The sequence below is a fragment of the Numida meleagris genome, chromosome 2 (genome assembly GCF_002078875.1).
Source record: "Numida meleagris isolate 19003 breed g44 Domestic line chromosome 2, NumMel1.0, whole genome shotgun sequence".
Lineage (NCBI taxonomy): Eukaryota > Metazoa > Chordata > Aves > Galliformes > Numididae > Numida > Numida meleagris.
In genome coordinates this window covers 21,445,877-21,471,538 of record NC_034410.1, presented here as the reverse complement: position 1 = coordinate 21,471,538, position 25,662 = coordinate 21,445,877, and the positions used below count along the sequence as shown (strand labels likewise).

At 41.7% G+C, this 25,662-nt stretch overlaps 1 protein-coding gene across 3 annotated transcripts in view; it reads right to left on the bottom strand.

Annotated features, from left to right (window-relative positions):
* The window catches only part of CDK14 (cyclin dependent kinase 14), a 318,720-nt gene extending 293,932 nt beyond the window's left edge, over positions 1-24,788 (bottom strand). The window contains exons 1-2 of one of the 3 annotated variants that reach the window (XR_002434949.1): positions 24,308-24,788; positions 18,879-18,910 (exon numbers count right to left, since the gene is read on the bottom strand). Coding sequence is in view for 1 of the 3 variants with exons in the window: in XM_021386034.1 (XP_021241709.1) it covers positions 18,879-18,910; positions 24,308-24,398 (123 nt within the window). In the remaining 2 variants the exon portion in view is untranslated. The remainder of the gene's footprint in view (positions 1-18,878; positions 18,911-24,307) is intronic. The other 2 variants (XM_021386034.1, XM_021386037.1) reach the window with 2 other exon arrangements.

Genomic DNA, 25,662 nt, shown 5'->3' with positions numbered 1-25,662 from the left:
AGCTTGTATCAAATGTTCTGCCTAAGAACAGTCATACTTGATCCAGCCAAAAGCCCACCTACCTCAGGTTTCTGCCTCTGAGGATCGAGCGTGAGAAGCACATAAGCCGTTCACATGCAGCTCTGCCTCACTAGCCTTGGCCCAACCAAGTGCATTCGAGGAACTTTTATTAGACAGCCTTTCACAAGCAAGTATGGAAACAACATTCAGTTGATTTTTGAACCTACCTCAACTTCAACATCTTCTTACTCTGTGACAGTGAGCTCCACAGCTTAGTCATGTTTCATATAGAAAGTATTCTTTCCACACATTTTAAATTCCCATGGCTAATGGAAGGTCATTTTAGTACCCCCACTTCTTTTTTAGGGCATCTAATAAATAATTCCCAGTGTTCTTCCCCAGTGCAATTCTCAGTTTTATCAACTTCCACCACATTGGCACTAAGTTGTCTTTTCCAGCCTGAAAACTTCTAGTCCAAACAATCAATAACTCTCCAAACCTATATTGTTATTCCATATTTACAACCATCCTTACCCACCTAATTTCTGCATCACTCCTGAGATTCTGGAGACCAAATGCCACCGGAGCATAATAATATCTTATTTTTGCTTTCACTGTCTCCAAATTTCTCTTAACATTCTGTTTGCCATTTGATCACCACTAACCCCTCTATTCACCTTCTTAAGAACCATGATCCTTCGGCGGATACCTGAAGAAACTCTGTGGCCTTCCCCATATTCTTCCCCCAACCCTTGCATCAATAAAAGAAAGGCAACAGCCACCCGCCTTCCTTTCTTCTTTGCTGTTGACCAATGTTTCATCACAATACATTTTATTTTTCCCTTTAACACAGTCTCTATATCAATAGCTGTGTGCAAGGCTTGGTGTTCCCTAAACATTTTCTCTTGAATCCAAGTCATTCAGCACATTAAAGTCCACAAGGAAAACAGATAGATACAAGAGCACAGATATGAGATACCATTATGCTAGAAGGCATGAATGGGTCAACTATTTCTCTTTTGATCTACAAACAGCTACGGATGTCCTGATAATGTGGCTTTGCTTCACAATGAAAGGGAATTAGAATGCTTTTTCCTCACTTTTTTAGCAGTCTGAGACCTTTTGTCCAGAACTCCAGACCTGCCTTCTTCCAGCAAGGAAATCTCCTGAAGCTCTGGAGCAAGCCACCACAGAGCACTTGTGCCAACCTCTTGTTCTGGGAGACCACATTTAAAGCGGTGTACTCAGAGCAGGAGCTCCAGCCCTGGCTGCATTGCCTGGGTTAGTGCCCTTCCAAAGCACTTAAGTGCTCTGGTAAATTGCCTGCTGCTGTTTGTTACAACATCACCTCAAAAACAAACGAAGCTGTACTGGGTCTGGCTGGCATGGAGTTTATTTTCTTCATTGCAGCCTGTGCGGTGCTGCTGTTTACATGTCTGACCAAACAGTGCTGATAACACACTAATGTTCTAGCAGTGCTCGCACAGCATCAAGGGCTTCTTCGTGTCTCTTCTCTTCTGAGGTTCCTTCCAACATAAATTATAGTATGATTTTCTTTCAGACTAAGTTTTTCTATACAGAACTGCCTTATTGCATACTTGTGAGCACGTGCAAATGCAGAATAATAACAGCAGAGCTAGCAGACCACTACTGGTAACAGTGCAAACATCACCAACACTGCAAAAACTCCAACACAACAGAGCGAAAATAAAGAACTAATAGCCTCATTTAAAAAAATGCTAATTTGAGACATGCAGTACACTGAAGCATAAGCACCAAGATAAAGAGAATAGGAAATGAAAGTGATTCCATAAAAGTAGATATACGCACATTGAACAAAAAGTAAATTGCTTGACATATGCAATAGCTTACAATATATTACTGTAAGAGTGTTGTGTTTTAACTCAGCAGGTGGCTCAGCACCACACAGTTATTTGCTCACTCCCTCCTTCCCTGTGGGATGGGGGATAGAATTGGGGGAAAAACAAACAAACAAACAAAAAATACCCACCAAAGCAGAACACGTGGATTGAGATAAAATTATTTACTAAGACAGAGAGAAGGAAAAGGATAATAATTATAACAAATATATATATGCATATAAACATATATAACAAGTCATGCACAAGCAATTGCTCACTGACCCCCAAGCAATGCCCAGCTCATCCTGTGAGCAGCAGAAGAGAGCAAAATGCCCTCCTACCCACCTTCAAAACAATCCCTGCATGATGTCACATGGTGTGGAATATCCCTTTAGCCAGTTAAAGTCGCTGTCCTGATTCTGTTCCCTCCCTGTTCCTTGGGCCCTTCGCTGAGAATAGCCTTGAATCTGTACAACACTGCTTAACAGCAACTGTAAACATCACTGTGTTATCAACATTGTTTCTCTCCTAAAACCAAAACAGCATCATACCACGCACTCTGAAGAAAACAATTCTGTCCCAGCTGAAACTAAGACAAAGAGCTACAAGCAAGATACTTAAACACAAGAGACACAAAATAAATTTTTAAAATACAGATGACAAGTATAACAGCAAGAAAGAGGTCAAAACTTATACATGAACCTTGTTAAATATGAAACTTTATTATTTCTCAAAGAAATAAAAAAATCACAGATAATTAGGCTGATCAAAATTTTTCCAGTGATTAAAGTCCCTCTCCCCCTCCAATTGTTTTAGATAAGCTAGCATTAAATATATATGCGTATATATATATATGTATATATATATTCTTTTTCAGGACAAAAATCGGAGATAGATGTGCTTCTCCACATCCCCAAGACTGAAAGTTATCTGGTGATCACAAAATCCAACTGGGCTGTAAAATATGGAGGCTGAAGCACTATCAGTTTTTCTGCAGTGGGCTGGATCTTTGTTGGGAGCAGGAGAAAGGAAGTTTTTGATCCTGTTGCAAACTAAAAATGCATCAGAAATCTCAGTACTTTGAAGGAAAGATAAAATGTTTATTTCTGTGCTGAAAGAGTTAAGTTTACTATACCTCTACAGCAAAGGAACCTTTACTCAAAACTCTTAACCTGATATTAAAGAAAAAAGTACATATGCACATACACACAAACAAGCACACAAGAAAGATGCCTACAGAGATTTCCAGGCTTTAAGGAAACAGAATACAAACAAATTAAAGTAAGTCCCTATGGTCCCATTTGAAAATAACGCACAGGAAACAAAGCTGTTGGTGAAACTATTCCTACTAGGAATGGAAATAGAAAAACTAGTAAAGGGAGCTGGAGGAAAATAGTTTTAAGTCTTCAAGACTTCAAAATAACTTATTAGGAAAGCAGAAATAATTTTAATGATAAGCAAGCATTTTATTAAGCAGCATTTCTTGCGACGCTCGCAGAATTGTAGAGAATGAAGTCACATTTTGAATGGTATTTAAGTGACATGACCTTTTCCTCTCCCCAGCAAACACTCAGATGCCTTCACTGTACTCCAGCTTTTCTTCATCGTTCTCTTCATTCTTGTTTCTTGGCTTCATGTTGTACTGCATTGAGTTTGCCAGCAGCTCAATAGATTAGGTGGACTTCCAGGAGACAATTCATTCCAGCAAAAAGGTTACTTTGTTCACTTATTCCAGGCATCTGAGAAAGGTAAGTCAAGAACTGCAAAAGATTAACCAATACATAGCTATGACTAAGCCTGGAGTTTCGCCAGAAGTATTGTTTAACAGTATTATCCCTAGAAAATGTTACGAGGTCATTGCAATTTTTAGATGTCCCTAGCTCTGAGCAACAAAACCCAAACACATGAAAGTCAATATTGGATTGAACCACTCGGCCCAATTTGCTTTCTCCAACACTCAATAGATAAGCTCTCTGGTTTGTGTTGAGAGCACATGCCCTTCAGAGACAGTCACCTCCAGATGGTTTTCATTTGTCCCCTCCTCCAATATCTGCCTTGCTGCCCAGACATGCTTTATTCTCCCAAATCTTGGGAAAAATCCCACACACACCAAGACCTGTGAAGCCTTTTGCCTCCAGAACAGGCTCTGGTGCACCTTTACTGTGGGAAGCCAGACAGCAGCATGGGGGGATGAGATCAATTCAATTAATTCAGTTAATTCTCTCCATAGAAAAATTTCCCTTTCTGATTTATTTTTAATCACCTCATCCACATCATTCAGAATTTTGCACATCTGTTGTATTCACCCTTGGTGGTCTTTTCCAGACTTAACAACCCAAGACTATTCAATTTCTCCTTACAACACAGCTGTTCCATATCCCCGTAACAGTTTGTCTCATTTCCTCCAGCCCCAACGCCTTCCCAAACAGACTTCAGAAGGCACCTCAGCAGATTAGCAAAGAAAGTGAGAGCAAAGAAGGAAATGGTGACCCCTTTCTTCATAGGCATACAAAGGAGAAACAAATCCTTCTGTGTCACCTCCTCAACTCTTTCAGAGCTCCATATAAAACCAAAGAAGCAGGTCAGTATGTCTCCAGTCTATGAAAGCTGGAAACACACTAGCAACGCAGCTGCTAGCTTCCCCTATCAAATCATTCCTGCTAACATGAGAAAAGTAATTTATATCAAGCACACAGATGGTAAAGTTTATATAGAATATGTATAACAGATAAAGGCAGGATGAAATGGCCAAGTCAAGACACAACCTGCCAAACATGAGTATCTGTGTCTTAATACATCATTTCATAGACAGCAATTTATTTGGTATTTGCATTCATCTTCAGATTAAACTACTTGGAATAGGCTTAGAACCAATTCCCAATTTTCACTTATATTTGAAAACAGATTTGTTTCTAAGTCATTACTTTTAAGGAATGAAAAAAACACTATGACTATTTCTGATGTCCTTAATTACTTCTTAAACATACGTTTGTTTATAACCAGTTATTTTACAGTATGTACTGTAATACTATATAATTGTTGTATATATTACATATAAGGTATTATATACTTATATAATAGACAGAGTTATATATGTATAACTCTATATATAGACTGATATATGTTATATAGAGATTCATAAATAGACAGCAGAGCGCAAAAACTCATTTTCTGAAAAGCAGCCTAGGGAAGAGTTCATTTGTTCTTAGTAAAGCCATGTAAGATTTAGGAGTGGGGAAGAAAAGAGAAGTGTGGAGGTATCAGAGCTTCACTTAAATCGTACAGAAGCAGTACATATCACTTAGGCTGAAGTAGAATTGTAGAGACTTAGTACGGAAAACTTATGTAAGATATAATTTTAATTTTCTCTCCATAATGAAAAGAAATACTTTCTTTCAAAAAGCACATTACAGAATATCCAAAAGTCTAGTTTATATGCCTGCTGCAGCTGCAAGGGACAAAAATATTTATGACATGATTTCTTCATTGTCATGTTAATCACTTCTACACCTCTTGTCAGACATCAATCAATGCTGCTAACATTTATCTGTGCAATAACCATTGTTTTCAACAAAAAAAAATTACTACCTTGTGCCTGTTTTTCTTATTAAGTACCATTTTACAAATCAAGGCTCAGATTCTACAAGCACTCAAGTTTTTGACATATTCATGTGTTTTCCTGAAAGTCAGTGAAACTCCCGGTGCACAAAGCAGAGTGCATTTTATTATTCACAAAAATGTCTCTAAAATTTCAGTAAGCCAATAATAAAATCTACTTCAGTTGCCAACTGAGAAACACATAATATTCTGTTTATTAACAGGTACTTAAACTGATGATGTCATATAGGTTAATACAACAAACTTCTGAAATGCGCTTTTGTGATAGAATTCTAGATCTTTTCACTTCTATCTGAAAAACGAGAAAAGCAACAGACCCACCAGAAGTTTGATGACAGACAACAGAAAAAGTAGGGAAGGATGAAGTTGAGGACTCTGATATTTAGGGCCTGTCTAGATCATCCATAAATAATGAAAAGCTATTACAAGAGGTCTATAGCTCACACTAATTCTACTAAGAACTTTACAGTAGTTTTAGTGCCCAGCTAGGATCCCATTAATTAGAAATACCAAAAATGCACCTGAGCACTGGAGTTTTGTTTTGCTTTTCATCATTTGTCTCAGTTGATAACTTGAGCCATTAAGACAAAAAACAATCTCTACAACTCACTACCCCATGGCTGATTTTGCGTGATTTGCTTTGGGATTAATTTTTTAGTATTTTACACAGTAATTAGCTACTTTGGGAGCAAACCCTCTCCAGGGGATCATTAATTAATTACAGTCACGTTGTTTATTAATGCATATTTCTCTTCTCCAAAACTGTACAGAGAATGAACATAACTTAGTCCCTTCTCTTATAAACATAAATTAATAATAATTCTGTTTTACTGTACAATTAATTATGGCCCAGCTTTAAAGCATCCCTAAGTTTGATCAAGTAGGAGCCTAGGGGTACAATATTTTTAGTATAATGAGCACAATCTTTTGAACTCTTCTATTGAAGAAGTTTGGCACTCAAGACCAAGCTTCATGAACAGGTTTGCAGGATGCAAGCTGTCCTACTATTACAGAATGGCAGCAACCACAGTAACAGTATGTTATGGGATAACTCCAGACAAATGCAAGTTAATATAAAGCAGCTTACACCTTGAAGTTATACATGTGATCACGTGCCCATCTTGGACAGAAAACTGAAATAACGGGATGCCATGCATTTAAACAAAGAAGTCATTCAGTTGCATTACATTCATGTTGATGGCAACATAACCCTTTACCATTAGGAATACAGCACCATTATCATCACCAAATCTCAGAATCATTCCTAGAAATCAAGGCATTAAAGCCAGGAATGGCAACCAAGAGTCCTACTGAAAACCAATGAGAAGAATAATTCTGGCCACGCTCTGGGTCCCTGGCTATTTTTTCCACATAGCATTTCTTCATGCTAATGCCAGGGTCAGAACTGGGAACATTTCAGGAGCAGGCTCACATGCAGAGGTATCACATGATGTGTATTTCAGAAGAGGTTGAAACATGTCTGAAGAACAACTAAATTAGAAAACCAGGAAAAACAAATACATACTCAGTAATACATGTGATGGGATACTCCCTCTTCCCCTAGGTTTATGGAGGAAGAACCACACACCAAGATCAGTCCTTCCCCTCTCCTCCACACTGCCTAGAACTCTGACTAATCGATACACAAAATAAAGCTGTTTGTTCTCCTCTTACGCCGCCCTTCCCCAAGCTTTACAAGAATCCTTTAGAAAGAGAAAAATCAAGATGCAAGGCAGAATTTTCTCCTTTGGCAAATCTTACTTCTACTCTCATTCTTGCAGCAGCAGATATTTCCTCTGTACAGATAAATCATCAGGAGCCTCAGAATACCTGCACAAATTTGCTATGAGGGAATAATTCCAGGAGAAATAAGCTTTATATCTGCTAAATGTATGTAGTCATTTCAGGCTTCATAAATACAGGTGTTTTCCATCTATATGTAGCTTACTCGGAGCCTCTTGCTTTTGAAACTAACCAGCTGAAGAGAGCAGAGGTGACAAGCTTAAACACAGATACTATGCATATTAATAAAAAATTCCTCAGTGAAATAGGAGATAAGAGGTAAAATTATGCAAGAGAAATTGAACCAGCAATAAGCTCTGTGTTGCTCTCCTAAAGTATCAAGTGTTAGGGGCTTAGAGAAGGAAAGAAACAGAAGGATTTCTCCAGAGGTGTCTTAAGCAGATGAGCAATGGATAGGAATGAGCTTCTAAAGCTTTTTATTACAAACACTTCTAGAGCATCTTCACATCTGGATTTCTTTTAAGCTTTCATAAACAAGTGCTTTGAAACAGTACCTTTGACATTCTTTATAGAACTTGGACCACAAATATTTGCAATGCAGCGTATGGAATTACATCCAAAGGAAATTACCTCTTCTTGCAAAAACATTTGAAATATTATCGGTGCTTATAGATGACAAAACTAAAAGTCATTTGCTTGTGACACAAAGTGATACAAAAAGCTTCATATGGATTGCAGAAAGAAAGAAGCCTGCAATAAAGTGCATGAATCACAGAATGGCTGAGGTTGGAAGGGACCACTGCACTGCCTCCCAACCTTCTCCTCCAGGAATGAAGACACCAAAACATCTCAGGTGCCTAATTCGTGCACCCTCATAATAAAAAATGCCTCCTAATATTCAGAGAGGACCTCCTGTGTTGCAGTTAGTGTCCTGGCACAAGGCATCCCTGAGAAAAGCCTGGTCCTATCCCCTTTGCATCCTCCCCTCAGGTGTTTTTAGACACTCTTCTCAATAAGCAGTTTCACCTTTCTCAGACTTCCCTTGTAGGAGAGCAGCTTCACTCCCTTAATTACCTTCGCAGCCCATTGCTGGACTCTCTCCAGTGTGTCCAGGTCTCTCTTGCACTGTGCAGTCCAGAACTGGACCCAGCAACTCCAAGTATGGCCTCATCAGCACTGAATAGAGGGGAATAATCACCTCTCTCAAGCTGCTGGCAACTGTCAGCCTGATGCAGTCCAGGACACCATTAGACACTTTTGCAGCAAAGGCGTATGGATCGCTCACATACAGCTCAATGTCCACCAGGACCCCCACATCTTTTACTGCAAAGCTGCTCTGAAACATAATTTTAGGAAACAGCATTGCCTGGCCATAGAGACTGAGTTTCTTCATTTTCCCAGTCTGAATTTCATCCTGTACGCAGTTAAGGGACACAGTGGTTGCCTGCAGGATTTGTTGTTGATGTTACTGTCCCTCAGAGAGGTTCATGGCATTACCGACATACCATGAGCACAAGCTGTGTGGTCAGTAACTGTGGTTAGACAGCAGAGGTGGACTTACAGAAGTTCAGTCTAACTCATGCCTGTATCACTGATTTGCTATCCATGCTTTAAATTTTGAAGAAAGCTAAGAAACATTCAGAGTAAAATTAATAGTTTCCCACTACATATATTCTACTCCATCTACATTATTTGGAAAAAGAAACAAAAAAATCAATTTTTTGCCTCTCTCTCCAAGGCCTCCCCTCTACATTTTTTTTTCTTTTTACAAGAGGTAGAAACGGAGCAAGGAAAATATAGTTATGGCATTTTTCCAAAGTGTAATAATAAACTGGATTCACATAATTTCGATGATGAGGATCCTCTCACAGCAGAACATCTACTTCAAAGTCTGACATCATCACTGAACCCTAGCAGTGTCTTGGAATCACCTCTTGGACTCACAAGCTCATCAGCAAGAATTAAAATCCTGTGCTCTGCTAGGTTCTATGGGCTTATATTCAAGTAGGTGTCCTATCTGAAGTTTGACTGGTCACACCAAAATGAAACATCATCCCAACTGTAAAAATCCACATCACTCCTACCACACTTCTAGAAGAATGAAGTAATTAGTGCTGGCACTACACCTACTGGAGTATCTCAATTAGAATTTTGCTGACAGTAATGAAGAAAACAGAACATTCAGAAGAAGAGTCCCAGTATCCCTGGCAGTATTATTCAAATATTCTGGAACCTTTTCTCACAAAAAATAACTTAGATTTTTACATTTGAAATAGCGTTTTGCTGAATATCATCACTTTGGTTTCAAAGTATGAGCTTTAACATTGTCTTACATCCAAACATAATGCATCACTAAGCATTCTCTCCAGACCACTGAAAATAACGGAGCTATAAAAAATACATGTACTTAGTCTAACTCATATCTGCTAACATCAAAGTTAATTTCAAAAATATCTTTTTTCACTGATTTGAACAGAAAGTCTTGAAGCGTTACAGTATGCCTTTTTGAAGGGCAAGCAAATCGAGCACACCCCGTCATCTTCTCTGAGCTTCTGTCCCGACTTGACAATGGCCAGGCATTTAACTGAGCCATACTGCTAACACATAAATAAATAAGGCATCCCAAGTATTTCTCCAGATGTTCTTCTCTGGTTTCTGGAATTCTGCACATCTCCAAGGTCAGCATGGGAAGGCTGTAACATCCTGTTTCTAGATGGTACTTTCTTTACCAAAAAAAATAAAAAAATAAAAAGATATATAAATGTACTCCAAACAAAGGAAACCTGCATTCATGAGAAATTTTGTGTATTTAAAGAAACTAAGAATAATAATGAATCTGATGAATGGAACTGGCATCATACTTTGCATGGGTAAGCTAAAAAACATTTTCTTGAGCAAACTTAAATTATTATTCTAACAGTAAAACTGCATCAGTACCTGGCATTAGCAAAGCAGAGCATGTTACAGATAATTTAATAAATCTGCCTAGAAAGCCAAGAAACACATGAAGCCACCGAGCTGCACTTTGCACCACAGTTGGCACTGCCCCACAGGTGATGCAGCAGCAGGCAGCCTGTGGGTGCTCACTGCTGTCCCTACCTGCTACCTCTGGATGTGGGACCAAAATCTGGCTGTGCCCTTGGGTTCCCTGAAGCTGCCCTACAAACAGCAAGCATTTGAATAGCGTCCCACGTTTGTCTTAAGAATTAACCAACGGCCACCATCTTTGGACTATGATGCAGTTTTGGTCACTGTACTGAGTAGAAGGAAGTAAAATGAAACCAGAAGCTGTTACAAGAAGAGGGTTGCTAATTCCAGAAAATACAAGAGGTTCAACAATTGCTTCTAGTTCCAAAGTCTGAAAAAGGTAAACATCTAGATCATATAGAGTAACTTAATTCAGATTAAGTAACTAGCTCAGGAGAACCAGTTAACCAAAATTGTTCATATGACCATTATATGCTCTGTCAGTGGTCTGGGCACCAACATTTTATCATTAAGTGTTCAGCAGCTTTCAAATCTCAATTTTGGATATTAAATCACTGTCAATATTTCATATTTAAATAATCTCTAGTATTCACATTTGAATTATGAAACTTGGTATGAGTGCTGCCATACCTGGATATAGCACTATATATCCAGGTATGAACTAGCAGAACTGTGACTCATCTGGATCTGAAGTACATAGGTTAACTGGAAGGGAAAAGGGGTAAACAAATACTACAATGAATAGCAAAAGAGGTAAGGCAAATTTCCTTAGGCCTTAATATCATCAAGATAATCATAGAATCATAGAATCATAGAATGAGCTAGGTTGGAAAAGACCTACAAGATCACCTAGTCCAACCATCCACCTACCACCAACAACCCCACTAAACCATGTCTCCCAACGCTATATCTAAACGTTTCTTGAACACCTCCAGGGACGGTGACTCAACCACCTCCCTGGGCAGCCCGTTCCAGTGTCTGACCACTCTTTCAGAAAAGTAGTGTTTCCTAATGTCCAGCCTAAATCTCCCCTGGCGCAACTTGAAGCCATTCCCCCTCGTCCCGTCACTAGTTACAAGAGAGAAGAGGCTGACCCCCAGCTCACTACAACCTCCCTTCAGGTAGTTATAGAGAGCAATGAGGTCTCCCCTGAGCCTCCTCTTCTCCAGACTGAACAATCATTATGTCTGAACAGACATTATGTTGTGCACATAAATCCATTTTGCTTAAATAAACTAGGCTTAACCGGAGATCTCCCTTCCTTATTCCTTCCATGGACACAAGCAAGTGATGTTAGTTGACTCAGAATCTACTAATTACTATGAATGGAATTCTGCAAATAGTCATCAATGATATGATAGCACAGCAGATGAAGCATCATGCACACCAAATTTCTCAGGAAAGAGAAGAAAATTAGACAGAAGCCATTTATTTTCATTTAGTTTCATTCTTTCACAAGAAGAATATATAATTATAGTCATAGGTATGCTAATATTGCAGCTTGAAGAAGAAATAATTTAAAAAAACACAATGAAGTCTATGCACAAGTAAGGTAGAAGAGAAAACCATCAAGGATGACACACAATTATTTCTTGTCTTGCAACTAGGACACTACTCAGCAAGGTCAAGAACAAGAAGCTATTGATCCCATAGATTACATACTCTGTTTTGTTACCCTGCTTTATTTAATCTACCATTAAATTACTACATCCTGTGTATCCAAATAAAATAAAAAGATTTACACATGAGTGCACTTCATCAAAATATTAATAGTTTATAACCTGACTCCATGTCTCTGGAATGCATATATCCTCTCATCTGACCAACAGAAACATCCCACACACAAATGCGTCTCCAAGTGACAGAAGTAGACCTAGAAATTCATCCAATTTTGCAATGCTTCTCTGATGTTTAAAACATTTCCCTGCTGTCGAGAATAGAGTTTAAAACTTTTATATGGCAGAGTTTTGACCAGATCCTCACAAATTGCTGCCCTAAACATGGATTCACTTCAAGTCCTGCTTTTTTGCTTCATCCTTTTTCAAAGAGAAAGGAAACAAAGGGCACACACATTAACTAGTGATACAAACCCGTCTTCTACCCAATATCCACAGAAGGAAAGGCGGAGGAGAACAGTTTCACAGCAGCCTTAACCACTTTTCTTTCAAAATGAAAATAACAGGCACTTTCTGAAAGGTATGGATGTACTGTCAGCAAACGCACTAGGCATAAGAATGCACAAAACAACACAAGTGGATGGGGCCAGTAGTTAAACCACAGTCATTCAACAGATTTAGGGATACTCCCAGACAAAAATTCTTCCCTGAGCACAGAGAAGTTGTCAAATTTTGGTCTTTGTAAAATCCAGGTTACCCACCAACATAAAGATCAATTCCTGTTCTGAATGAGTAAAAAGTAAATCTGAGAACATTCCTGATTTTGCTTCAAAGCCTTGAAACTAGATGCAACAAAGCAGCCATTCTCCAGCCAGTTTTGCTTGGATACTTTTACACCAGCTGCCGATTGTCTGTTAGCTTGCATTGAGATCACCTAGACCAGCTTCTGAGGCATCTCCTGTCTTCCAGAGCCTTCCTTTCTTCTACATGCAATACAGAACAGGGAAGCGACAGGAATCCCTAGCAGCCATATCAAACATGGAATGGTGGCAATTCTCTGAGAAATGAAGTGAGGTTGTCCAAAGGTTGCTGCCTGATTTTTTATAAGCCATGAGAAGTTTCACATTGAAACATTTTTACAAATGACAAAAAGGACATCTTTCACACAGCTGATCAAATAAAAAACTGCTGCACTTCAGCAGAAAGGCTGCATTTGCTCCCTTCCATCCATTCTCTTCACTCTCAGACTCACCTGCAGCACATTTATTAATAATATTATCAGTCCTCATCAAGAGAAAAAGATGATTCCCATTAAGCAGCTGGGTGCATCTTTGTAAGAGGTGAGGTGTTTGTACTGTCATGCTACAAACCCACACATAGCCACATCACATAACGCACCGAAGACCCAGTGACACAATCCAGATCCATACTTGGTTAGAATGGCCAGCACATGACTACAACAATCAGTAAACGCACAGGGCAAGCTGGTGTCTCAGCCATCTCCTTCTACAGAAGCACTGGACTAAGAACAGATCCTCAACAGTGTAAGCAAACAGTGTTGGGGGAAGAAAAGGTCAAGTCAAGAGAGGCAGGAACACAAACCCAACTAAGTTACCTCCCAGGAGGTCTCCTTTGCAATAGAAAGGCCCAGGAGACAATACCATCCCCAGCCATTCCCTCTCTCAAAGGTGGCAGACTTGGAAAATCTCTATCCAACACACAAAGACCTTGTTGCAAATCCAAGGATGACATAAGTGAAGACAGGCCGCCCACAGGAAGCATCAGATTACACTCTTGAGCTTTTACACCCCTCTTTTACCAAAAAATTTTTTGTCTGTCTTATGTTCCCAGTGACAATTCAGTAGCAGCAATTTCCAGTACTGACTTTGTTACCTTCTGCCTAGAACTAAGTTTCCTCTCACATGGTGACGTGTCTGAGCAGACCCATCTCTCATCTCAGGATGCTTCAAGCACCTCTGTTAGCAATTGGAAAGCTATTGTAAATCACCAGATGAAGGTTTTCTGACCTAGCGCCCTAGCATTATTTATAAATAGATTTGACACCTATTCTTCTGTTTGTTTTCCAGATTTATTTTTTTCCGCCCAGCACTTCTTCCTAAATCTCCCTCCCAACAGCCCTCAGCTTCACATCATAACAGTTATCCACCTGGTTGCGTTGCACTAAGCAGATGAGAGGTACAAATCATCATATACCCAAAGTCCCACCCAAGTTCTCAGTGCAGATAATTCCTCCCTCCACTCTCACCAAAGGCTTTCAGACTATAATTACAACACTTATCTTAACCACTTTTCTGGAAACTCTCCACCACACAAAGGAGTGTACAGACACCAGTCTACTGCTCTGTGAGCCTGAGCAGTCATCAAGAAGCAGACAACTAGGCCATGCCTTGTAATGATTTTGCAGTACTTTGACCAGTAAAGAATTATCCCACCAAAGAAAGGATAATAACAAGGCTTCCAAAATCCCTTGTATCACAGGCTCTCCCCTAAGTCTGTCATACACCAATCTCAGACTTTTAAGTCTTCTGCCTGTGAAATGATTATTCCAAGATATCACAAAAGTAACAGTAAATCTCAAGAGGGCTAAATGTCTTTCTCCTCCACCTCCTGTCGAAGGCCCCCATAATCCAGATCCTCTTCTTCGGGAGGAAAAAGCAAAGATATAATGCCATATCCATACTTTCCTATATGTGTTATTCTCTCAAGCTACTACTTAATATAAAGAAAACTTGGGGGGGAAAAGCAAAATTGTTATTTATCATATTATGTGCATCCTGTATTACAGCATGCAAATTCCTCTTGTTCATTTGCTGGAGAGCTCTCCTTTATTTCCTGCTATATCCTTCCTTTCAGCTCCTTGAATGTAGAAGAGCTCTGGTTCAGACATGGGATCTTTTAAAGCAACCATTGAATGCAACATCCCGCAGAAGGAGTATCCTTTTTGGTTTTGTTTCACTGAGAGACTGCAAGAGCAACCACATTACAGAATCAAGAAGTGACTTGGCAAAACTCCCTCCCTTTTCACACACTTCTATTTCAAACACACAGAAGATGTTCCATGAATGAAATAGTTAAATAAATGAATTTTGGCATCCTCACCATTGGAGACTCTACACACAGTAAGGAGTAGATGAATATTATGGATTTTGCTGAGCTCAGAGTACTCATAACCCTTTCACACAGATTCTCCTATATTTACAAGACCTCGCATTCCAGCTTTTCAGTCAGACGAGCTTTTGTCTCCATCCCTCAGCCAGCTCACAGGCTTTCTCATCAAGCTTCCAGGAGTCCCAGCACTGGCCAACTTCAAAATTACTGGGTGGAGTCAGAAAGAATTATGTATGCAGCAGGCACAATCACATTTCATAATTTCCTAGGAAAGGTGGCCTTTAAAAAAAAAAAAATACACACACAAAAAACAGCCCTGCAGTTACTTCCCTGAGGTGCTCCTAATGCTGAACAAAATTAACAAGGAAATAGAGCTAAACAACAGCAATACAGCTCTGCACACAACTAGCTGTAGTTCTGTAAATTAATCAGATACTTAAGATTATTTTGCTTTGATTTCATTATGACGTTAAGATTAATTCATCTAGTGTGTATGACTTATGACAAAAGGCCTTAAATTATGATTTAGGCGCTCAGAGAAACCACTAACAACAGAAGGACAAGAACCAACAGCTCAAGATTATTATTAATTCAGAAATAAATTAAAAGGGCAAGCAGCTAAGCAAAGGAGCAGGTTACCAGCATTGCGATGAGATTAGTCACAATATCAACACTGGGTGTCTCTCCAACAAATATTCTGCAATTTAGACACACATGGTCAGCTTTGATCACATTCAAGTGAAAAAGAAAATAGTTACACCATTACAAGACATAGTGGACAAATACTTCATTTATTGTTAAACTAAAAGTCCACTAACATCAGAACAGTCCTGCACAGTTGGAGTTTTTACTTTTAATGTGGACAGAGAAAGATACTACTGGAATACCAAAAAAGAAAGCTTTCACTCAAAAGCCAAACTTCTGCTTATAGACTGCTCTTTGCATGCAGCGCTACTCCCCAGAGGTGTTTATCTTACTGTCTTGCTATCCATAGTAGATAATAAGGCAACACGTTACAGATGATCCCTTTTCAATGCTTTGCCCAAAAGAATGAAACAGATGCTTCCCAGGCCAAAGCCTACACTCAGAATGAAAGGGTTGCCTGGGTTTAGGTAGGTTGCTTCCAGAGGGAGGGCAACTCTTTTCTATGGCTGGCTTTCTTCAGAGAGCAGGTAACAACATTTCAGGACACAAAAAGAAGATGGAACACTCTGCCTCACTCTCTTCCACTCAACTGAAGTAACTCTGAAAACAGGCAAAAACATCCTGCCCTCCCTAGCCCTGCCTTACAGTATTTCATTTTGAAAGAACTGATTCAGAAACAACTAAAAACTTAGAGAATTTCCCACTGATTTCAGTAGCTACTGGGACAGGCCAACATTCCCATTGCCACAAGGTTTCTAGTAAACAGCAGATAGAAAGCAGAATACAAAGTTTAAAGACAACATAGAAAGTGGTCTGTATCCTACTCATTTATTCACAGGAGCTTCTGAACAATGCCACACGGTGTTATGAAGGCTAGGTCTTATCAGCACCGCAGAAATCCTGAAACACTTCTGGAACAACTGAAATTATATTCTGACATGCATCTTACAGGCTTTGCTGTTCACAATTCTTTTGGCCCTCATTTACTAGACAGATTAATTTCATAACCCACAGAAAGCAATTATGGGATACACTTGCCTGCCATCTTTGATATCTTAATTCTTAGTAGTTTCTCTGCAAAATAAAGACTTCCTGCAGTGTTGTAGGTTTCTGAGCTACAATATGCAAGTGTTAAGTAGGTAGAAAAAGACCCACTAAGCAGCTCATTTTTTCCTTTTTATTTCCCTAAGGATAAACAACAAAGTGCTCGATGTAACACCTAAAATGTGCAGAATAATCTGACAACTGACTTAGCTGCAGTGGCAGTCCTTAAAGCCTTAGGTAGGTCTTCCTCTTTATGTCATTTTCCCTCTCTCCTCAGAGATTTCAGGCCCCTGCTAGCCTGCTTTTGCTGCTGGTGCTTTGGTCACGATTTAAAGGTCTAAAACCATGAGTTCCCTTTCTCTATGGAGTCCTTCCTCAAGTTCCTTGTACCATCACTACAATCAGGTACATTATTGTTACTTGAGATCGTTTTACTTTCTGATTTGAAGAATGTTTGATATGAAAGGAATTCAGTGATACATGGTACTTCCCATTCTTTGATTCACACTTGAGGCTAGATGACTTCCAAGAACTGCTGTGCTGAGTTTGAAGAGATTAACGAGGACAACATAAAATATGAATCCTGTTTTCTTTCTCTCAATAAGTGTCACCAAAAACAATGTAACTGCTTGATACCAATGTCACATCAAATTCCTCCATATTTACAGGAGATGGAAAAAATCATTTTGTGTACTTTTCCCACTAGCATTCTCTTGCAATCACTGCAGTATGTCAAACAAACAATATGTCCAACCCCATTAAAAACATCATTGAACTTTTTTTCCCCAAATTTAAGTAGAAAATCTGTTCAAGTTGTCACTTGCTCAAACAGAAAACCAAGTTTAAAGAAAATGCTCACAAGCTGTAGATAGACAATCCTGTGAAAGGGGAGAGGACAGGAAAATTGGCATCTTCATAATGCAGCATTTTTTAACAGATCCTTTCGAATTCTGTATCAAATGAAATACTTAATGGCTAAGTCATAACAAAGTTAAAACACTGAAGCCTTCAGAATAAAGGAAGTACTGGATAAGAACAGACAAGATTTGTGTGAGAGGGATGCAGAGTCTACCAACTGCTTATCAAAACAGCCATAACTTTAAGAAGGAATCAAATTCTAACAGTGCTGTAGGGGAACCACAATAGTCAGGACCACTGCACGGTCCAACAAGGGTTTCTGAAGGCAAAATCTGACTCCAGAATATTTGCTCTAGACCTGAGAGGGGCTGAGCTGAATTTAAACTCTGCAAAATGTCAGAAAAGAATAAAGCATTTGTACTGCTATTAGTGAATTTCAGCAGAGGGGTCTAAAATCTGCTGTGATCTGTTTAGAAAGAAACAAAGTCTGATTTGATCCAGTATCAAGGACATTACATCACCCTTTATTTCAGAATCTGGCAGTAGACACCAACTATCTCACTACAATCAGCCAAGATTTAAGATCATTGCATGCAGTGAGGAAGACAGAAGTGCCAGAACTGTAATATCAACACATGAAAATATTACTGTTTATTTCCAGCCATGGTGATGGAGAGAAGTACAAGGCAAACACTGTCTACCCTACTGACAACTCACCACACTGAGATCTACACCTGTTCCTGAGTAAACTTGTGCTGCAGAACAACTCACACTGACCCAGACCTTCCTAAGCCCATCATAAACAAAAGCAAGCACAAATTTGGAGCAGCATATTTTACAGATTAACAAACACATGCATCATATTACAGATAGGACAAGCCCCAACCATGTCTTCACCGAATAATCAAGTACCAGTCTTACCATTACAGCTAGCTGTTGGGTTTGTGGGTGGTTTGCCGTTTTTGCCTCGTTTCAGAGGCAGCATTTATCTCAGTTGAGACACTCAGCACAAAGACAATATAATGCAGCAGCACATAGCAGTGTTCTATGAAGAATTATTATATTGTCTACATACCTACAGTTATGACAACTATTGTAGGTAAAGTTATACCATTTCTCTGCATGTAACTGTTCTACATGAACACTTCTCACACAACATTCAGTTTAACTATATTCAAGAAAACAAGCATTCCATTCAGAGCCTTCAACCAACAAATTCATCTGGTAGTTATTTGGAAAATGAACACATGCTCAAGCAATGTGCATGCATTAACACATATGCATGTAGTAACACTATGGTCTGTGGGTCTCTGAGCAGAAGTGAGAAATACTAAGCATATCTGGACTACGTGAAGCAGAAAGATATTTAACCTACCTCATCAAAGCTGCTGTCTTCTTTCTTCAAGGCTTTAAAATAAAAGGAAAAAATAAACAGTTATCTGTACTGCATTTCAATCAGAACAAAGTAACTAACTCCAGGAGACAGAAAAACAGAGCAACTCTTTCCTGTTATAATAGAAAAGAACATGCTGGCATGAATAACAATTTTACACTCAAAATATGAAACTAAATGGTATGTAGGACTGCACAGCATGTTTCCAAGAAACCACATTTACATATTTATGAAATATATCATCCTTTCAGGTTAAGGAAAATAAAAGTCCAAGCATTTCTTTTAATTCTTAGTGAGCACGAAAACACCTTCCAGAGAGCCTAACTGAACTTCATACAGAAAAGCACAATGAACTAGCCACATATTCTTTGCCAAGGACTACACCTTTGCACTGTAGTATGACACTGTGGCAGGACTTCTTCAGTAGTACTTTTATTAATGCAGATGAGATTTCTGTCTTTCTTATCCTATCAGCTAGGACACAACCAACAAAAAAGGAAGTATGAAAACAGTTCCAAACACACAAGAAGTGCTGCAGCAAGAAAGACATGAATAGTTCTAAAGCTGTAGCAAGCACTGATCCAATGACTTTTATCCTTCAGCATACTGGGTATCTTCACTTCAGTGCTCAGCACCTTTGGGAATCTAGACTTGATATTTTCTTCTTTTAGGTGTTTCTTCTCCCTTCAGAATCCCTTCCAAACCCTGTCCCCAGGGACTGCAGGTTTCCCTGGGGATGCTCAAGGTGGGCTGGGCCTTGGGCAGCCCGATCAGGTGGGGACAGCCCTGCCCATGGCACAGAGTGAGGCTGGGTGGGCTTTAACGTCCTTTCCAACCCAAGACGTTCTGTGTTCTATGAAACAAAAGCTTCTAAAACAAAAAGAATAATAATAAAAAACAAAACCCCCAAGCCACCACAGCTGCAACACAGAGGAACGGAGGCAGGGGAGTACTGCATTGCCAAAGGACAGTGCTGCAGCTCTACAACCCTGCCAAGGGCTGTGAGCTACACACCACAGCTCTCCTTCTGCAGGAAAGCACACATGTTCCAGCCTTTGTTTGCTCTCATACTGGCATTTCTTCAGGACACAAAAAATTGTGAGAGATTACTCATCTAGATTTCATGCTCAAAAAAAAAAAAAAAGACTTTGCTGAGAAGTTTGGGGCAGGCAGACTCTGCATATTGTGATCATGAAATGCATTTTTATGGTTGTGAAGGCCTGACAAGGCATTTTCAGACTGCCAATCCCAAGCACTTAAAAGTTATGAGGCGGGACATAAAGAAAAAAAGAAAAAGAAAAAGAAAAAACAAAGACCTGTGGAACTGTTATTAAGAACATATTTTTTATTCTTTTTTTTTAAATTTACTTCTCAGGTCATGACGACACACAGGCTATAAATATGGTCTATGACACCCCTGGGTCACTCTGACAAGCTGTTCTCGCGCACCAAAGCTCACAGCTTTCACAAGACCAAAACGTTTCAGTAATAACCAAACAACAGATAACAACAGAATTCCCAGCAGAACAAGAAATGGGAATCCGTGCCTATTTCTGGCTTGTCTTTACTTTTACTCTCCACTTTAAAAATAATAATAATAATAAACTGTTTACAAATGCACTTCTCATTATCTCAGGTATGCGAGCTATGCGGGTGTACATGAGAGGAGATAGTGGAGATAACCTTTGTGCCAGTGAGGAGCGGGTAGTACAGCACAGCACACGTGTGCTGGGGTCTGCCAGGGACAGCTTTCATGCCCTGCGAGCAACTGCAGCAGGGCTCCCTGCCCTTCCCTTCCAGCCAGGCGTTGGGCTTGGACTACACAGATTGCATAAGAAAAAAAAAAAAAGTGAAATGGCATGAGCTGAAAGGATCTCAAAATATAGTTTAGCTACTGTACCCACTTCAGCAGACGCATAGCCAGGAACTCTTTACATAACTACAAGATGATGGTAATTTTATAAAATTACTGATAATTTTTTTTAATTACATAATTATCAAAGGGTAAAACTAAGAAGCAAACATAATAAAGGTGTAAACGCTAAAAGAAACAGTGAATCAAGTCAGTCTCACAAAGTTGGTTAACATCCAGTATCATGTGTTTGTGTATATATGGGCAACAGTATGTATGTAAGCAAGGAAAGGAGAATTTGTAAACTAATTTGGCTGTTTGTATAGGAAGGGATAAGCTGCCAAGAACTTATCAATAAAAAGAATTCTGTAAATTGTTCAGATTCCTAGCAACGTGAGTTCTTCAAGACGTGCTACATTTTAGGAGGGGTACTGCTTGAAGCACCAGAAACCTTCTACTGAAGGGCTGCATTTATTGCAAAGACAGATCATTCTTCTGGAATTGTGAGCTCATAATTCCTGCACTAAAAGCCGTCCTGCCAATTTCAGAATGCCAGCTTCAGCTTCTCACAATAGGCTACATGCATTTCTTCCAACAGACCACAGTGCTGTACCGCCCTTTACCAGGCTTGCAGACAGGACAAGGTGAGTGCTCAGGGTGAAGGCTGAGGCAGGCAGTTTCACACATCACATTCTTCAGCTCATAAAGCTGAAAGAAATAGTCTCAGTACCAGGAACTCCAACAGCTATGGGCTGGATCAGCATTTTGCAGGATATATAATACAGACAAATATTCACCACCCTCTGCCAGTTTCTGGATGCAATGGCTGAAATGTACCAGATCAAAGTTAAGAAAATGGGCCAAGACTGCTCGAGGCTATAACTGGTACCAAACAACGGCTCTTTTCTGTGCCCTGGGGATGACTGAGCTGGTTTTAAGGCTAACCTCTTTCATCTAAAGATCGTGGGGGAACATCCAGAACTCTCACACCACATTTCATTGTTTTATTCTTTTGGAAAATAGTTTCAAACATTATTCAGCATACTGTTGCACACTGGGAAAGAAAAAATAAATAAATCAGCATTTGGTTTCCTCACTGATTTCTATTCTCTAAAACAGAGAATCACTCTGTGGGGAGAAAGTGGTCTTGAAGGCAGTTATTGGGTATTGGCTTACAAGCTCTATCAAAAACACACTGCCAGTGACAACTCCAAGCACTTCCACCACTCTTACTAAAGAGGCTAACAGGAACACTGGTATCAAAATTAAGGAGCCCTGTAGTACTGGAAGAATTGTATTTGGTGGCTGAGACCTGGCCAGCTGAGATGTCCCTGCTGCTGCAGGGGAAGACCACTTCTCTTTGCATCACCTGCACCAGTGTGTTCATAATGCTGCCGGGTACCTAAACCTATGAAAACATCTAAGTGGAAAAGTTAAAAGACTATTACAGATTTATTAAAAATTATAACAGAATGGATGACAGACAAAGCTCAAGATCAGGTACAGATTCACTCAGTGACTTGCTGATCTGACCAAGGAGCACCTGATTGCCAAAAAGAGATGTGAAAACAGCATGACAAAAATAAAAGCTTTCTCTACTGAGGGTTTGGTTTCCTCTCTTTAATCTGAAAACACAAGTTAAGTGGAGCACATGTTGCACCTGAGCATTTCCTGGTATGTAAACCGAGAGTTTTTGAACAGAGGCTCGCTTTGCTCGGGCTTATCTGTGGCTGTGGCTATCAGGGAGTGGGCTCGGTTCAAACCTCAATCTGATAAATCAGAGCTTTTGCTCACATTGCAGTTAACAGTGTGATGCTCATACTGGAGCATCTGTGGGAGGAACAGCCTTGCTGGTGGCAGCTGCCTTCTAACAACAGAACAGCCCCAGTGGGCAAGCACAGCTCCGACACTGCACAAAGAGCCCTGGTACACAGAAGGCACTGTAGTGCAGGCACCTAAATCAGCCCAGAGATTCCACAGAAGCTGAAGTGTTTTGTTAGTTAAAGCAATCAAAAGAGACACTAAACCAAGAGAGCCACTAACACAAGCAGAAGTCAGCACTCAGGGAGGTCGTAGTGCCAAGAAGGCATTAATGGGACCGATGCTGCTATGATAAAGCAGCACCTCCATTCAAAGTGTTGTCTTTGTTAATGACTTCCACTTGGCAAAGCTTGCCCACAGTTCTGTACCAGGCTGTCTATGTCTGTACGTGCACATAAGCATGTGACAGATCAAACACCTGAGTTTCTTTTTTAATCAAATTGGTAAAATGCCTTTCACTGACATAAGATTGAATATAGGTGAGAGCTATTTTCATATGTGAACAGAGGGATGTGCAACTGTGACTTAATATCCACTTCAGAATTGAAACATTCACCTTTGAAATTCTGTCACAAACACCAATGAGCTCCTTTCAGTCTTACCCACCCTGCAATGGGACCAAAATGAAAAGATACCTGATGTCAAATGCTCTCTTACACTTCAAGCTAAAGGTTCGTAGAATCACAGAATCATTAAGGTTGGAAAGACCCCTAAGATTACCTAGTCCAACCACTGACCCATCCCCACTGTGCCCACTAACCACGTCCCTCAGCGCCACATCCGCATTTTGTCAACACCTCCAGTGACGGTGACCCCATCAGCGCCCTGGGCAGCCCGTTCCAGTGCCTCATAGTATGTGGGTACCACAGGTCTTCACGTGCTGGTGCGCTCCCCTGCCAGGGCTCTGAGGAAGCACAGCTCAGGGCTGCAGCCTCCTGGGACAGAGCAGCTCTGGGAGCAGAGAGGTGCCCGATGGCCCCTCATCCTGACGGAGTGAGCGAGGGGCGAGGGCTGCGTCAGGGCCTTCGCGGCGGCTCTGCGGCCTCCGCTCGGTCACCGCGGCCTCCAGCTCAGCCCCGCGTGCTGCCTCGCACCTCGCCCTGCTCCCCGCCCTGCGGCGCTCAGCACGTTGGTGCGGGCAGCCGGCAGCAGCACCTCCAACCGGCGCTGGACGAAGCCCAGCATCGCGCCCCGGGCCGGCAGGAATAAGGACCCAAAGGCGGCAGAACTCTTTGGCACTGTTCTCAGAACAAACCTCGGAGCAAAACGAGTGGTGCCAAAGCTGAACGCGAAGCGGCGGTACCGGGAGAAGCCGTGGGTATCGCTGCCTCAGGATGCTGCACGGCAGCGAGCGCGGCACGGCTCGGCGGCGATGACAGACCGACTTCTTTTGTCTGCCCTCTCCAATCTCCCACCCGGCGCTATCAGCATCTCATGCCTCAACTTAGAGGAATGTGAAGCCGGAACGAAAAATAAGCGGCCAGATCCGCAGCCACACAATAACAATTCGGTTCCCCGCATTTTTCTCAAGGTTTCACTTTGGCAGCACGCTGGGCAATGCCTATTCTCACTTTGTTAGCCCGTTTCGGGCTAACTCGATCACGGGCTGCACGCACACACACACACAGCCGGGAAACACCGACCTTCCCGAGCGGTATCCGCACGAGGCCGGTATCGGGCACTCCCCGCCCTCAGCCTCATGCTCCCCCCGGGACGCCGGGCAGCGCTACGGCCTCACCTATTCGGCTGAAGCTCTCCGACAAAGTTCTCCGCAACTTTTTCATCCTGCTGATCTTCTCAGCGGACTGCGAGTCGATCATGTCGCACATCGCGGGCCCCTCCGCCCCGAGGCGGGACGGCAGCGCGAGCTCTGCCCGGAGCCGCCGCCTGCAGCGGGACACCCCGGCCCTGCCCGGGGAGGGCTCCCTACGGCGCGGCAGCCGCTGCGGTCCCCCCACGGCGCATAGCTCCGGCCCGACCCCTTGCCGGGCTGCCCCGGAGGAGCGAGATGGAAAGTGCAAGCGGGAGCAGCTCAAAGAAAGTGCGGCCGGGGGGTGACGGATGAAGGGAGGGGGAGAGGGAGGGGGAGAGGGAGGGAGGGAGCCGGCGGAGAAAGGAGGAGGAGGAGCCCCGTGCCGTGGCCGGGAGGGAGGGAGGGAGGGAGGAGGCAGCCGGCCCTGCCCGCGGAGGCTGCCGAACGGCGCTGCCGTCAGCCCCGCCGAACAGAACCGGGCTACGGCCCCGGGCCGCCCACGGGGCGGTGTCCCACCACGCCCCGCCCCGCCGGGCCGCTGGGCGCTGGGACGGGGAGGGGGCGGGCCCGGGATGCCCCCAGGCGGAGCCGTACTCCCTCGTCAGCCCGGAGGCTGCTTTCCAGGACGGAGCCCTGAAAGGGCGGTACGAGGGCTTTAGGTTGGCGGTGCGAGGAGGCGGCCCTCCTGGCTGTGGGGGTGATGCTCGAGCGGCTGCGGTGAGGCTGTGGGAGAAGGGCACCTGGCCTGTAGTGCCCACCCAGCCCTATAACGCCCTCAGATGTGTTAGTCTACGGGTTAATGAGCGCTGAGAGCTTTTGATCTTGTTAACTCGATTGAACCAACATTACTGGAAAATAAATGAGTTTAACCTGTCAGGATGGATGTCTGTATCTGGTCTAAAATAGAAAGCACGCACTTTTTGAGAACAATACATTAGGTAACACGCTTTAAAACTGAGGTTGACACGTTTCGAATGGTGTTTTAATGCACGTTATCCAGTTAAAATGAACTTGGGTTTTAATGAGGCCAGTTAATACAATTTACAGGATTAATTTGTGCCTCAGCTCAGAGTGGCTAACTCAATTTTAAAAGCACATTTGTCTAGACAAGCATTTACGTGGGCTGGGTCTGAACCATCTGCAATTGTGACCTGTCTGCCACAGGGAAGGCAAACACGGGGCCAGCATGGGGCCTCCCAAGGAGGAGCGCTGCTCTCTGCTGTGTGTGTGCTCTTGGGATATACCAGGTCATCGGAAAGTGTCCTGCCATAGAGCAGTGTCAGAAGGCTGTAGGATGGCCTACGCACAAACCCTGAATCTACACTTTGACAGAAAGGCTT